Genomic DNA, 14,415 nt, shown 5'->3' on the forward strand with positions numbered 1-14,415 from the left:
ATATTTAATTATTTTAATATCTAATCATAACTAATCTTAAGATCATTTCTCAGCGCATTTATATGAAAGAAAAAAATCTCTAGGGCAGGCCTGGTGGTGTAGTGGTTAAGTTCGTGCACTCCGCTTCAGCAGCCCTGGGTTCACAGGTTCGGATCCCGCGTGTGGACCTACATGCCACTCATCAAGCCATGCTGTGGCAGTGACCCACATACAAAATAGAGGAAGACGGGTACAGATGTTAATTCAGGGCCAATCTCCCTAACCAAAAAAGAGAATAAAATCACTGGGCAAGGGTTGCCAGATGAAATACTCCCAATGAAATTTGAATTTCAGACAATGAATAATTTTTCAGTGCAAGTACAACCCATGAGTCTTGCATGTTTTTCTTTTCTTTTCTCTAAGTCTGGCACCCCTCCCCCCCCAACCAGGCCTCAGTTTCTTCTCTTGCCAAAGGAGAAGAAGAGGGTGAATGATCTGCTAGATCCTTTCCACCTATAACATTTCCTAAATAAATTTAAATTCATTTAATTGTGATTAAAAAGAAATAGTGGGATTCGGTTGAACAATAAAAGTGGTTTTTTTTCTTTAAACAACCAATTCAGTGTTCCCAAATTAACCATTTTCTGATTTCCCTTCAAATTGACTGTCATATGATGACATAGCCTAAGATTTTTGAGGCGAATGTGTGTGAGGGAGTAAATAAGTGTGCGTTATGCATGCCTGGTCACTTCAATTGTGATGCTGCATCTCTATTTATTTTGTAACTTCTTCTCTCTGTCTGCCATTCAATTTTATGTACATATAGGTAGAATAAATGTCAATGGCTGATTTGGGGACCATCTACTTTAAATCAAACTGCACAATACACAAATTAACTAGTTCTATCAGATGTTTAACTTAGACTTTAATCAAATACTAATGGAAGTGACTTCTCCCAGCATAGGTAGTAAACATGTAGGAAAATGTTTGCATTAACATTAAAGGAGTCTCAGGGTGTTTCAATGTGGGTTAACAACACTGGATCCTTGAGGAACTTGAAAAACAAAAAATCTATGGCAAGAAAAGTCTCTAACTTGCCAGTCAGAGCACAGCTAATCGGTGAGATGGCTGCCCGATTGAAATACAATTCACAGCCTCCATATTAAACAAAAAGAAAAAATAGCACCCATTCCCAAGCCCTCTTGCTTTTGCTTATCCATTTCCTTGACCAGAGACTCTCTTCTCAATATTACCTTCTCTCTTGTGTGTTTGTCTTCCTGTCTGTCATAGTTATTATAGCATAGAGCCATTTCCATCATGGTGAATTTTCAAGCTTAAAATAGAAGAATGTCAGGCTAGAAGTGATCTTGAAATATTGTCTAAGCCATTCTCTTAGTTTCATAAAGAACATTTGATTGCCAAGATTTTTGAGATTGGATTTAATATACTCCCCAAATTAAGATTCCATATCTATATGCCACTGTTTTGACATAAAAATCCAATTATTCCTTTAAACTATTTAATTTATGTGTCCTTTGTATATAACCCTTCCTACTTCCCAAGAATGCTAACAATAAAAGATGAGCTTATAAACGTGTACATGCAAGAGTACACACACACACAACAATAAAAATAATAACCTTAGAACAAAAATAATGAGAAGGGAGAAGAGCTATAAGGGAAAAATATTTTTGAGCAGCTTTCTTTAGAAAATTCTAGACTAAAAAATCTTTTATCTTATGCCAAGTATTGCCACTCTGTGATTATTTTAAAGTGGGAATGGAAAGAAAGTCCAAAGATAAGAAATCCCTTAATTTTATCAATCTCAACAAGAGTCATCTTAAAAGTATTGAATTCTTCCTAATAAACTGTCAGCTGGTTGTCAATAACTACATTTGCGGTGGAATTTGCAGATCTGAAGTGCTAGCGTTATCAATGCTAGGGATGCCTCCAGGCTCTGATAAAGATACCTGGCTTCAGCAATAAGCATCCAGTTGTCTCAATTCAAAGGCTTTTTTAAAAATTATTTTTTGTAGCTATCTGGGGGACGTGTTTAAAAGACTTGATTATTTGGAAAATGGCATTCTGGGTAGAGGGAAATCACCCAAGGCTGCTCAATTGCTCTGGGAAAAGCATCTGGTCCAGGCCCCTTAGAGGAGGAGAGAGGTGGGAGCAGAAATTGCAAGTGGTTGTTCATGGAGAGATTTTGTTTAGAATTACCTAGAGATGGAGAACTGCTCGTGAAATAACAGAAAGTTTATAAACAACTGCATAGATTCTACTTTAGAAAAAGAAAGGAATGGTTAAAAATAAGCCCTACAATTTGTTTTTATTTGTACAAATTTCCATTAGCACAGAAATGTATCCTTTGGGACTAAAGTCAAAGAATTTCAATAGTATAATTTATCAGGCCAAAACAACTTTTACATAACAGGCCATTTAGTCTCTAAATTTGCCTTGAACTATAGAAATTTACTTCAATCAGCTTCTACAGTCAACTGTTTGCTTTTCCTACCATAATTATTACAGTCACTTCAGGGACCTTCTTACATTAATGGTCTTCAGAAGCCAAAGGTTGCTGCTGTCAGATCCACTACCTATTTCTGGGATGACATTTTCACATGCCCTAATAAGAGTCCAAAATTAAATTACCTATAAACCGTTTTGCCTACTACTGAAGCAAATACATTTTGCGTTATCTTGATTGGGCATAAAAAATATTTTGATTTTGAAAAATCCAACGAAATAGTAATGCGAAAAATTGGAGGCTTATACATCTTTCATGATGAATGACCTTGAAAGAGTCGGAAATTGGACTTCCAGCTAGATTTCCCTTCGAGACATGAAGTAACAAATCCAGATAGGGCATACTGGATCTAGTTATGGAATCTTAGAACTGAAAAAGGGATCCTCAAGTTGCATTATCCAGAAGTATCATGGAGTAATACCAAAAAATAAGTTGAATTTTATTACACTTCAATTACGTCCTTTTCTTTGATCAGTCAAGAGCTGATTTTTCTATTTCATGGTCTTACACGCGAATAAAAGAATTATGTCCATGAATTGTTTTAATTGCTTATTCAGCCAACTTACCTACCAATTTAGAAACAAACCAACACACCAACAAAGAAAGACTTACTGTGCAGCCAAGCTGCTTGGGGACAATGACTGCCCGTCCTCCTCACTCCACACATGTGTTGCATTAGCAGAGCCACCTAAAGTAATAACATTTAGGCAGATGAATATTTAACATGTTTGATTAAAGGATTTCTTTTTCTTAGCAAAAATCATTTCAGGTCAAATTAACGGGGAGAAAATGCAAAAGATATCTATGCTTTGTTTGTTGGAAGCATTTAAGATAGTTATAGGAAATAGATGTCAATCACAATGGTCACGTGCGTTTTGAACTAATTCTTTCTCTGTATATCAAACCATTATATTATTTTATCCTAAGACCTGTATGCGTGGATGACTCTCGAATATTATAATGCAGACTGACTACCACATGACTTGTTAATCAAATGAAGCCAATTTCAGTCTTATGGGTCACTGCATTTTTTTTGTTGCCTTCAGTTATCTAGAATGTAGCCTTAAGAAACATCTGCCATCACTAATCTATATTTTCCATCTTTCAAAAAGCAGCCACTGATTTTAATTGAATGCAGCTGTGAATGCAAATTGGCTAATGTTAGAACTGTTCTGAGTAGTCTCAAATAATAGGAAGGTTTGGAGTGTGGAAGGCAATCACTAAGTGAGGTCTAGTGGAAATTATACGTGAAGATCTAATGCAACACCTAGAATTGCCCCTAGAAGATAAATACGTTGCTGATTCAGCTTGCCACATAACGTTGTATTATTAAAGAGTAAGTGTGCAACAGCATTCACATGAAAAGTAGAAAATGAAAATACTTTAAGTGGCTACTGCATAAATAAAAACATCGTTAAGTCCAATGCTTTCATTCAGCCCCTTTAAGGACACGGTATCACTTATTTCAGTCTTCACTCAGACATGACTTACTCCTTATAAACAATCCAGTGTGTCTCAGTGCTGTCATTTTTAACATTGGCCTAATCGCTTCCAATAGGTATTTTATTACCAGCTTTAATAGTTCTCTCATTTTCTCCAGTTAGTGCTAAAGCCTTCTAAAAAGGTCTTAGTGCAAAACTATGCAATAATCCATACTTTTCTGGTGCTGATCATTTAGTTTATTTAAATTAGCATGCACGTAAAAAAAACTATCACAGAATTAAAGATCTCTTTGTCTACCTCTGTATCAGCTGTGTTTGAGTAATGTTTGCACCGACCCTAGTAATCGGCAGAGTGGCTTTTTCAGTTTTCCTGTTCAGCAGAGAGATTTCCTGTGCTCCGCTCAAGGTACAGCTGAACATTATTGCTCCAACGACAGCAATGCATCAGTAAGTTAAAGGACCAAGAATGAAGATACCCAGAATAAATAAACCTATTTAATAATGATAATATCTATTATTTATTGGCATCCATATATAGAACAATCAAGGACAGAATTCTGTTGAGATTTATACTTTTGCAATGTAAAAGCATAAAAAACCACTTCACCAAGATTAAAACTTGCTCACTTTGAACTCTTATGTGATGCTGAGCAAGTTCACTGGCATTTGTTTACTATATGGTTATGGAGTTTCTCTTCCTCATCAAGGTATTAAAATGAGTAACTAATAGAAATTAACTTTGTACATATCAATGATTGACTTGACCCTGATATTAAGTAGGGACTTTTCTCTGTGGCCACTTTTTCTTCTGGACTATGAAGCATCTTGGAAGAAATACCACACTACATAAGCTTTTAATGAAGTAGAAAATGTTGCAGACATTTAAAAAGTGAGATTTTTTTAATTTGTAGAATCAGTCATATTTAAAAACAATGTCCATAGATATAGAAAGAAATCTAGTGCACAGATAACCTCTTTCCATCAGCCAGGAGGGCTTTCTATTTAAAGATGTAATTTCGTGTAATTTACTACTTTGCAAAGGAGCAAACTTCCATGAGTCATAAAAGTAATCTTTGCTCTCAAAATAGTGTTTATAGATGGAAATACTAAATACTGGACTATGAAGCCGGGATCCTCGCTGAGGCAGAGCTGAGAATTAGATTCCTTAAGCCAGAAAGTTAGGAGACAGCCTTCTTCCCAAGTGCTTATTAGCATCTCCATATTTTGGTGGTTGCTGAGGAGGCTCCTGAAGAAATCTTGAAGAGTGTTCAGAATCGAGGTTGAATCAGAAATAAACATAGAGTGGAGGAAGTTTGCAGAAATCAGAGTGTGGAGAGAAATGGGGGGGATGGCTGCAGAAAAATGTACTGTGTGGGCAGGAATCTGGCACCATGAGTCAGTGGCTGAAAGTGGAGCGGTTCTGAGGTTCAGTGGTGGCAGGTAATAGCGTGAGATCCCCTGGAAACAGGTGTGCATATGTCCCAGAGAGTAATGTGAGTTAGGCTGTTACCGCCCAACTTGGGGCCTTCTGCTCGCTGCAAGACATGCCAATAGCCAAGAGGCAAGGTGGTATGAGAAAAAGGACTTTTTTATTACAGCTTGCTAGCAAGAGGGAAGATGGCTGACTCATGTCCAAAAGAACCATCTTAAGGGGACATGAAATCTTACAGTAGTTATACAGACTAGTGGGTTATTGGGAAGGGGGTTAGGAATGTTGACCTTCTGATGTTACAGACTGGGAGTGCCACACCAGATCTTTCAGTTTTCACTGATGATGGCTATCAGCATACATTCTCTGTTCGGGGGTCATCACATTCCTAAGGAACTCAAAAAATCGAAGTTATTATCTTATCGCAGCTGGGACGTACATGCACAAGCAGGCGGTCGTAAAATCTACAGAGCAGTTAGATCTCATGGAGGGTGCATATCCAGCTGGGTTAGTTTGTCAGAGGTCATTCAAAGTTACAATAGGACTTCTTTTCTACAATATGGCTTCCCTTATGTCAACTTTGTCTTGAGCCGGTGTCAAGGCCATCTAGCAAAGAGCTTAAGGGACCTGGCTTTGGGTATAGACAGATCCAGGTTCTAAGCTCAGTTTGGCTACTTGCTGGATGTATAACATAGGCAAAGTGCCCAGCATCCCTATGCCTCAGTTGCTTCATCTGTAAAATGGGATAATAGTGATATCTCACAGGGTTGTTTTATAATAACTACCTGTCATAGTTGGATGATAAAAGGGATTGAAGATAATAAAGCACTTATCATTGACACAAAAAATACTATCTTTTTTATTTTCCTTCTTTGAGAGAGTGGTGTGAGACCTTCAAAGCTATCTGAACCCTGTCATACGCGAGAGAGGACCCGAGCAACTCTGCTATGAGATACAACTCCACTCCAGCTGAAGTGAGAGTAAAGCCAGGGGACAAAGTGTGTTCACTTCACAAATGCTGCTGAACATCGTGGAGACTAAGCATGGGGTGGCCTGGGCAACATGGCAGGTGTCTGCACCCGGGGGGCTAGAGACCCCTGTGTTGTTGAACTAGGGTCACTGGTTCAGCCTTCAACAACAAGTCTGAGTTTCCTGAAAGATTCCCAGAAATACCCGGAAGGATTTTTCAAAGGCCACAAAATTTCTGCTCAAGCGGGTAGGGACTTAAGATTCACAGCTTTTAGGAATTGACATTAATTCTACTGCATTGGTATCCTCAGACTGATGAAGTCATAGGTGTAGGAAATCAGAAAACAAACAAATTTAAGCACATCAAATTTTACAAACAAAAACGCATTTCCTTGATGTATTTCCTTGTTATCTAGACCATCCAATGAGATGTTTGAATACATGCCAAAACCATAATCATATTCATAGGCATGAGACACGGCCATTATTAAATATTGAAAACTGAGTTGTATTGTTCACCAGGAAAAGTGTTTTGCAGCCTCAGTTAATAAGAAGTGCTGCTTACTTCTCTGGCTTCTAAGGCACTGATAAGCTTTCGCCTTGTGTAAAAAAATTTTTAACTTTATCCCTTTATAAAGTAATTATAAGGTGTGAGTCTGCAGATGAAAAGGAAAAGAATGGTGAGGAGAAACTTGAAGTTCTCAAGTCTTTAAAATGCAAATACAGAAAAAAATACAGGGGAATAATTAGTGTTTGTTAGTGCACTGATTGGTTTTCTGGCTTGGACTTTTTTGAAGAGTAAACCTTTTTTTCCCCGAATGTTCGTCAAGACAGTTGAATTGAACAATAATCAATCTTGCAGGCTAGTCATTAATTCTGTAATTGTAGATTTAAAAAAAATGCTCTAGACTAATAGAAATTGGTATCCAAGAGTTTGTTAGACCCTCCAGTGAGAATTCTTCAAAGCCTTTCCAAACCTGCTTTTCAATTGAAAACTAATAGTCTAAGGTCTTACAATGAACAATCAGCTTGTGACCTGATGCTCTCAGGATACTTGTAATCCAAAGGTAAAGTCTACATATTTAAAAGCTGACAAACTTAGTTGAGAAAGCTTAATTCTAAACTCATTGAGGAGAGGTGAATGCTAACCAAACATTTCACTGGGGAAGTAGGGATTTACTGCTTACAGCCCTAAATCTTTGTCTGTATGTATCTAGGTGTATATGTCTGTGTATTTCCGTGTGTATGGTATATAATGCTATTCTATATATGCAGAGGTGACATCTTCTGACTCACTAGCAACATGCTAGAGCTTGTCTTACTGGAAGTGACAGTAGATTTATACCCATCTCTTCACGCTCTGATGTCCATCGTGCATTTTCACGATGCCTGGCTGAAGGGTATATTTTTAGCAATAAAAGATACATCCTGATTAAAAAACCAAAATTTAGAAATGAGGGCACAAATACTGCAATTCACTATAGGCTTTTGTTCCAAAAAGTCACAGTAGAAATCTATTTGTTGAGGTTTACTCCTAGATTTTTTTTTCCATAGCAAGTATAAACATAGTTTTATAAGCTGAGAGATCATTTTCACCTAAATAAAAATCCTAGAAAGTTACAGCCTGTTTTCAACCATTTCTTCCTTCCTCCACACTTTGATTGGCTAGAGACCCAGATTTAGTTGTAGCATATATCTAAGAATAATATCACCATAAGAATAATATTATCCATAAACGATTACTATGGCAGCACACTGTTTTATATTTCTAATGGGCTTTGCAATGCAGAATTGAATGCAATAAGATGGAAATATAATACCTTGAGCTGAGGAGTCCAGAGTGTACAGCAGATGTTTAACAGATTTATGGAGACTTCTGAAACCTTCGTTGGTTGTGACATGTGGATAAACCTTCCGCAGGACCAGCAGCGCGCTGAGTCGAAAAACAATTAAACCAGATTGCATTTCAAGGTTTGCACACAGAAACAAAAGGTTATTCAAGGAGAAATGGCTACAGTACAGAAAATTATTCTTATAACGTAAAAGACAAGATGCTGCTTTTGCCGTTTAATTACTTGTTTGTTTGTTCACGCACAAAATCCCAAAAAAATCTTCTTGAACCAGACAGAGCACTCCACTCCAGGATTCTGAAGCCTTGGGACTCAAAGGCTTTAAAGTAAGGGAGTAAAGTTCACATCAATAGTTACTATTAAGACTTAAAAATAAGTGGTTAGGAACAGTAACTTCCGATGAAAGGATACCTCTTTTTTTTAGTAAAGGGAAAAATTTTAAATTAGAAATTATTTTCATTAAAAATAAAGCCCACTGTTAAATAACAATAGTAAAAAAGATTTAACTTTAAAAAATGACTTATGAAGGGCTCTCCAACTGAAATATAATGCAAGCCACATATGTAATTTTTACTCTTTTCAATTTTCTAGTAGTCACCTTAGAAAAGTTAAAACAGATAAAATTAATTTTAATATATTTTATTTAGCCCAATGATACTGGCTCAAGACAAGGTTGACATGAGGGAAGCCACTGTAGAAAAGAAACCCTACTGTAACTTTGAATGACCTCTGACAAACTAACCCAACTGGATATGCACCCTCCAGGAGATCTAACTGCTCTGTAGATTTTACGACCCCTGCTTGTACACGTACCTCCCAGCTGCAATAAGATGATAACTTTGTTCTTTTGAGTTCCTTAGGAACGTGATGACCCCCGAAAAGAGGGTCTATGCTGATAGCCATCATCAGTAAAAACTCAAAGATCTGGTGTGGCACTCCCATCTGTAACACCAGGTCAACATTCCTAACACCCTCCCCAATAACCCACCAGCCTATATAACTACTGTAAGATTTTGTGCCCCCTAAAGATGGTTCGTTGAGACATGAGTCAGCCATCTTCCCCTTCACAAGCAAGCTGTAATAAACTGCCCTTTCTTTTCCACCATCTTGCCTCTTGATGATTGGCTTTCGTCTCGCAGTGAGGAGATCATGCCCTTTGTGCGGTAACACCAATACTTCCAAAATATTATCATTTCAACATCTAATTAACATAAAAATTATTAATGAAGTATTTTAAGTCTTTTATTCTACTAAGTCTCCAAAATTCACCATGTATTTTACACTTACAGAGGCTTCTCAATTCACATGCTAAATTTTCATTGAAAATACTTAATCTGTATTTAGATTTTATCACATTTACAGGTGAAAAAGTGGGTTTACATAACCACATTGTTCCAACATACCAAAAGGTTTACCATTAACTGATTCAAGTATCAGTGTTTAAAATTTAAATTAATAAGTTAAATAAACTTAAAAATTCAGTTCCTTAGTCAAAAATCACACATGGCTAGGGTCTATCATATTAGAAAGAACAAGTATATAAATTAGCAATTAAAAAATTAAATAAATAAATAAATAAAAGTTGACCATTTAAAAAAAGAGTTGTTCAGATTAGATAAAAGTCAAAAGTCATTTGTTTTAAAATAATTTAAAGCTTTTTCTTTTAGCTATTTCTTTTTCTTCTTCCTTATTATGTAGACTGGTTTACAACACTTATAATCATTACCTGACAGCATACTCTCTTGCAAAATGCTATAATACACAATAATTTTATGTTAAATTTTAAGAGAATTAAAATAGCCACAGTGCAATGTCCTTCCTATGTAATTTACTCCACCAAAACTATAACTGAAATATTTTATTTATTTATTTATTTTTGACCCTAAGGTATCTTTTGGACTTTCTACCTTCTACTGAATATTATTTTGTGAGATTTTTGGTTTTTATTTGTTGTTTTTTAACCAAAGTTCATTGAGGTATAAGTCACATACAATACAATGCACCTATTTTAGGTTACAATTCAGTGAGTTTTGACAAATGTTTATACTCATGTAGCCACCATGCTGACAAGATACAGAGCATTTTGATAACCCCAAAAAAGTTTCTCCCTGCTCCCAATAGTTGCCCCAGGATCCACTTCTCTGATTTCTAACACTATAAGTTAATTTTGTCAATTAGAGAACTTCATATAAACAGAATAATACAATATTGACATATCCAACATATTGTTTTTTTGGTCTGATTTTCTTTTGTCAGCATAATATTCATAAGATTTATTCACATTGTTGTGTGATTCAGTAATCTGTTTGTTTTTCTTGTTGAGTAGAATTCCAATGTATGAATAAACTACAATTTTTTTTACCATTCTGTTTATGGATATTTGTTTTTCCCCCCAATTTTTAGCTATTATGAATAAATCTGCTATAGACATTAGCATACAAGTCTTCATGTTGGCATATGTTTTCATTTTCTTGGGTAAATATCCAAGAGTAGAGTGCTACATCATACAGATCTACTGTTAACTTCTTTAGAAGCTGTCGCAGTTTTCCTAAATGGTTGTATCGTTTTACACTCTAGCTTGCAGTGTGTGAGAGTTCCTCTACCTTCTTGCCAACAATTGAGGTTGTCCATCTTATACAATTTTACACATTCTGTTGAGTGTCTAGTGGTATCTTATTGTGGTCTGAATATTATTTTGACTCTTTTCATCATTACACTATAAAATTCAAATGATTCCTCTTCCCCTTTAACTGATTTACCTGTTTGCTTCCTAAGACAGAATATAAATTGAAGGAATAGGATCTAGTGTCAAAATTCTGGGTAAATGAAAATTTCCCTAAGTGCTAAAATGAGGACCAATCTAGAGAATCAAACTTCCTAATATCTTGCTCCTTCTATAATTGAGTTATGACGTGCTATTGTGGATAGGGCACAGGACTTGGATTCAGATTCCTTGAGTTTAGGTCCCCCCTTTGCCCCTTACTAGTTGTAGAACCTTGAGGAAATCGTTTGACATCCATGAGGGTTTGTTTCCTCTTCTAAAAAATGGGGATATCTGTTGTCTCCATCTCAAAACACTGTTGTGAGAATCAAATGAGACTAATGTACCAACATAAGGGCTTATTATAAGATGTTTGAGCAAACATAAGCTCTTGGAAGCTTCCCAAAGCAGATGAGAACGCTCTCTTCTGGTGTTTCAGACATTAGAGAGGGAACATATCATGCTCTTAATGACATATTAGAGAGGCAGCCTGGGTTCTAGAGTTAGAAAACCCAGGTTCAAACCCTCATCAAATATTTAATTTTTATGACCCTCTGTTTATAAATATATAATAGTTTAGTTGTAGGATTTAATGTGACATATATATAAAGGGCCCAGTAAAGTGTCTGGTATGTAAGACACATTCAATAATTGATAGTCGTTGGTGTACTTGTTGTGGTTTTTAATGCACATTTCCAAATAAGCTAGACAGGACAGCCAAAACCTAAGTACAAGTCCATTCAACTCTAATTGCTGGCCGTACTCGGATCCCTTTTACAAGGAAGGCAGCCTTTAAAGGATTTTTTTTCTGCAAAAATTTTCAAATCTTTGTGTCACATGTGTCAAATAAAGCCAATCCAATATGGCGGCTTAGAAAGATCATTTATAGGCTGGCTGTACCTGAGGAAGGTCAATTCCCTTGAAATGGCTTGGTTTGAAATTTCTAACCAACAAGGTTGTTTTATATTGGATGGTATCAATCAAAGGAAATGGTTTATTCTTGGGCAGTTTAAATGTTAGATGCAGAGAGCTCTGGTTGTCCCCAAGTGACCCTGGGCCAATGTTCCAATCTACCGTTGGTCCTGCTACACACCTCCTTCTCAGAAGCTCTGAGAGACCAACTGACAATACAGTTGTTAAGATGAGTGTTCTCCTCACTTCCTCAGGTACACTTCAATACCTCTGATGACCACAGTGTATGTTTCTTCTTTGCTTATCCAATACCCTCAACCTTTATTGCTAAAATCTGCACTAAGGTGCTAAAACATTATTTACTCTGTGTTTAAATTACTACCTACCAGTGATCCTCACAGGTAACACTAAAAAAAAAAGAAATTCTTCGTGAATAGTAACATCTCATTTAATTCTTACATTCTCTTACCTGTTTGCATTTCGAAGAACATCAAACAGATTGCTTAGTGTCGTGTCATTCTGCAACACGTTTGGAAAACTAGAGAGAAGCTGCCACAGGGCTGTCTGCTCTTGCATTTGTGAGAAGAAGGAGAGCACTCTGACCATTTCCTGAAATATTGTCTTCTGTTTGTTGGGATCACTTGATATCTTAACAATGAAAACCACATACAGGGCAAAATGAGACTTCAACATTTGGCTTACAGTCTTCGAAATCATTAAAAATCTAGATTTTCGCATAAACAATTGTTTCAGATTTTCATTCAGTTTGAAGTCATCTTTTACTTGGAAAAACTATAACTATCTCTAATGTTCTTAAATATAATTGGATTTTCTCCTATACCTCCAGAAGTTGGCGTATTTTGTTTGGTTGACAAAGCTTTATTTATTTATTTATTTATTTATTTATTTATTTATTTATTTAAGGAAGATTATCCCCTAGCTGACATCTGTTGCCAATCCTCCTCATTTTGCTGAGGAAGATTGGCCCTGGGCTAACATCTGTGCCCCTCTTCCCCTACTTCATATGAGATGCTGCCACAGCATGCCTTGATAAGCTGTGCGTAGGTCCGCGCTCGGGATCTGAACCTGCGAACCCCGGGCCGGCCCCTGAACAGTGTATTCTTAACCACACATTCTATTCTACACAATGGCTGAGTTTGTTAAGAAAGGATTTTAAGTGCTCTGCATTGGATCAAGATTATTGTAACTGTGTCTCTAATCTGGTTCATTTGGACAACTCAGATTACTGAAGGGAAATTTAAGCACTCTGTACTTCATAAAAATTACTTACAACAAAATTCAGAGAATCAAGGGGGAAATATTAGAAGTGGACATGTTTCGCTTGTTCCTGTTTATAAAATTTCAAAAGAATTCTGAATATTTTTCTGATTTTTCATTGTATGTGGGGTTTCCTTAAATGTAGATTATAGGTGTCTTATTTTCACATCATAGTTTAAGGCTAACATATAAAAATGGTGGTTAGTACTCCATAGTATAAAGTTCTTGGTTCTAATGTATAGTATTTTGGGGAGAGGGATATATTGTTTGATTAAAAATCAGCTTTTCATATTAGGTTTGATGTTAGAAAAATTTAAAAGATTACCCATTATCCTAACTTCTGAGAGTTACATGGATCCAATAGTTTAATTATTAAACTTGCATTACATCCTGAGTAATCTCACTTAAATATCTCAGAGAAAACGGTCAATATTCATTCACCATAGAGCAAAGCCATATTTCATTTACAAAGATGTGTCTACATTAACCACAATGCAATATTTTTGGTTCAACATTGAAATCGTTTCAATCCTGCACATTGAAATGGAAAGCAGACATTACTTAAAACTAGACACTGTGTGCAATTCGCTGTGTGAGGAATCCATGCCAAAGGTGAGCAAATATTCCAGTCAGCATTTCCCAGTCCACGGGGGCTACATGCTTGCTCCTTGACCCACGTTGAATCACTTTGTGGATATGAGAATGGAAACGATACATTTGCTTCTATTGTTTATGAGATCTTGATCATGTTCAAATATTTGCACTCACCTGAGAGAACTGGTTTGTTAGTTCTTGGAGAGAAGACTCTAAAAGAGTCATGTTGGACACGCAAAATTTGTTGAAAACATTTTTTCCTAGAATGGTCCAAGAGGAGGAGGAATCAGCAATATATCCTGGATGGCTCTCACACAGTTCCCTTCGTATATCTTCTGAAGTTGAATTTTGCTTTAACAGCTAAAAATGTATGAGAGAAGAGTGGGATAATAAAGTTAGTCAGTATAGATATTAAAGTATTCTAGTCTTCAAGGAAACTGACCTGTCTTCACAATGGCCATTTTAAGGTCCTACCTTATAGCAACTATTAAAATGACACCAAAATACATTGAATTTACCCGTGAAGAGTCACCGTGAGAATGTGTGACTGTGGTAATTCTTGTCATTGTTATGATTTAAATTATTTACATATGATTTGTTTAACTGAACTCATTACCTATCTCTGACCAGAGAAGCTAATGCACCAGATCCTTTCTAACAAAAAATTTCAGGCT

At 36.2% G+C, this 14,415-nt stretch overlaps 1 protein-coding gene across 1 annotated transcript in view; it reads right to left on the reverse strand.

The window, feature by feature from the left end:
• ABCA12 (ATP binding cassette subfamily A member 12) overlaps positions 1-14,415 on the reverse strand; it is a 162,933-nt gene that overhangs the window by 81,185 nt on the left and 67,333 nt on the right. Inside the window, exons 6-9 of the mRNA XM_058533418.1 lie at positions 13,916-14,101; positions 12,339-12,517; positions 8,167-8,279; positions 3,119-3,194 (exon numbers count right to left, since the gene is read on the reverse strand). Of these exons, the coding sequence (XP_058389401.1) occupies positions 3,119-3,194; positions 8,167-8,279; positions 12,339-12,517; positions 13,916-14,101 (554 nt within the window). The remainder of the gene's footprint in view (positions 1-3,118; positions 3,195-8,166; positions 8,280-12,338; positions 12,518-13,915; positions 14,102-14,415) is intronic.

The sequence above is a fragment of the Diceros bicornis genome, chromosome 37 (genome assembly GCF_020826845.1).
Source record: "Diceros bicornis minor isolate mBicDic1 chromosome 37, mDicBic1.mat.cur, whole genome shotgun sequence".
NCBI classification, from domain to species: Eukaryota; Metazoa; Chordata; class Mammalia; order Perissodactyla; family Rhinocerotidae; genus Diceros; species Diceros bicornis.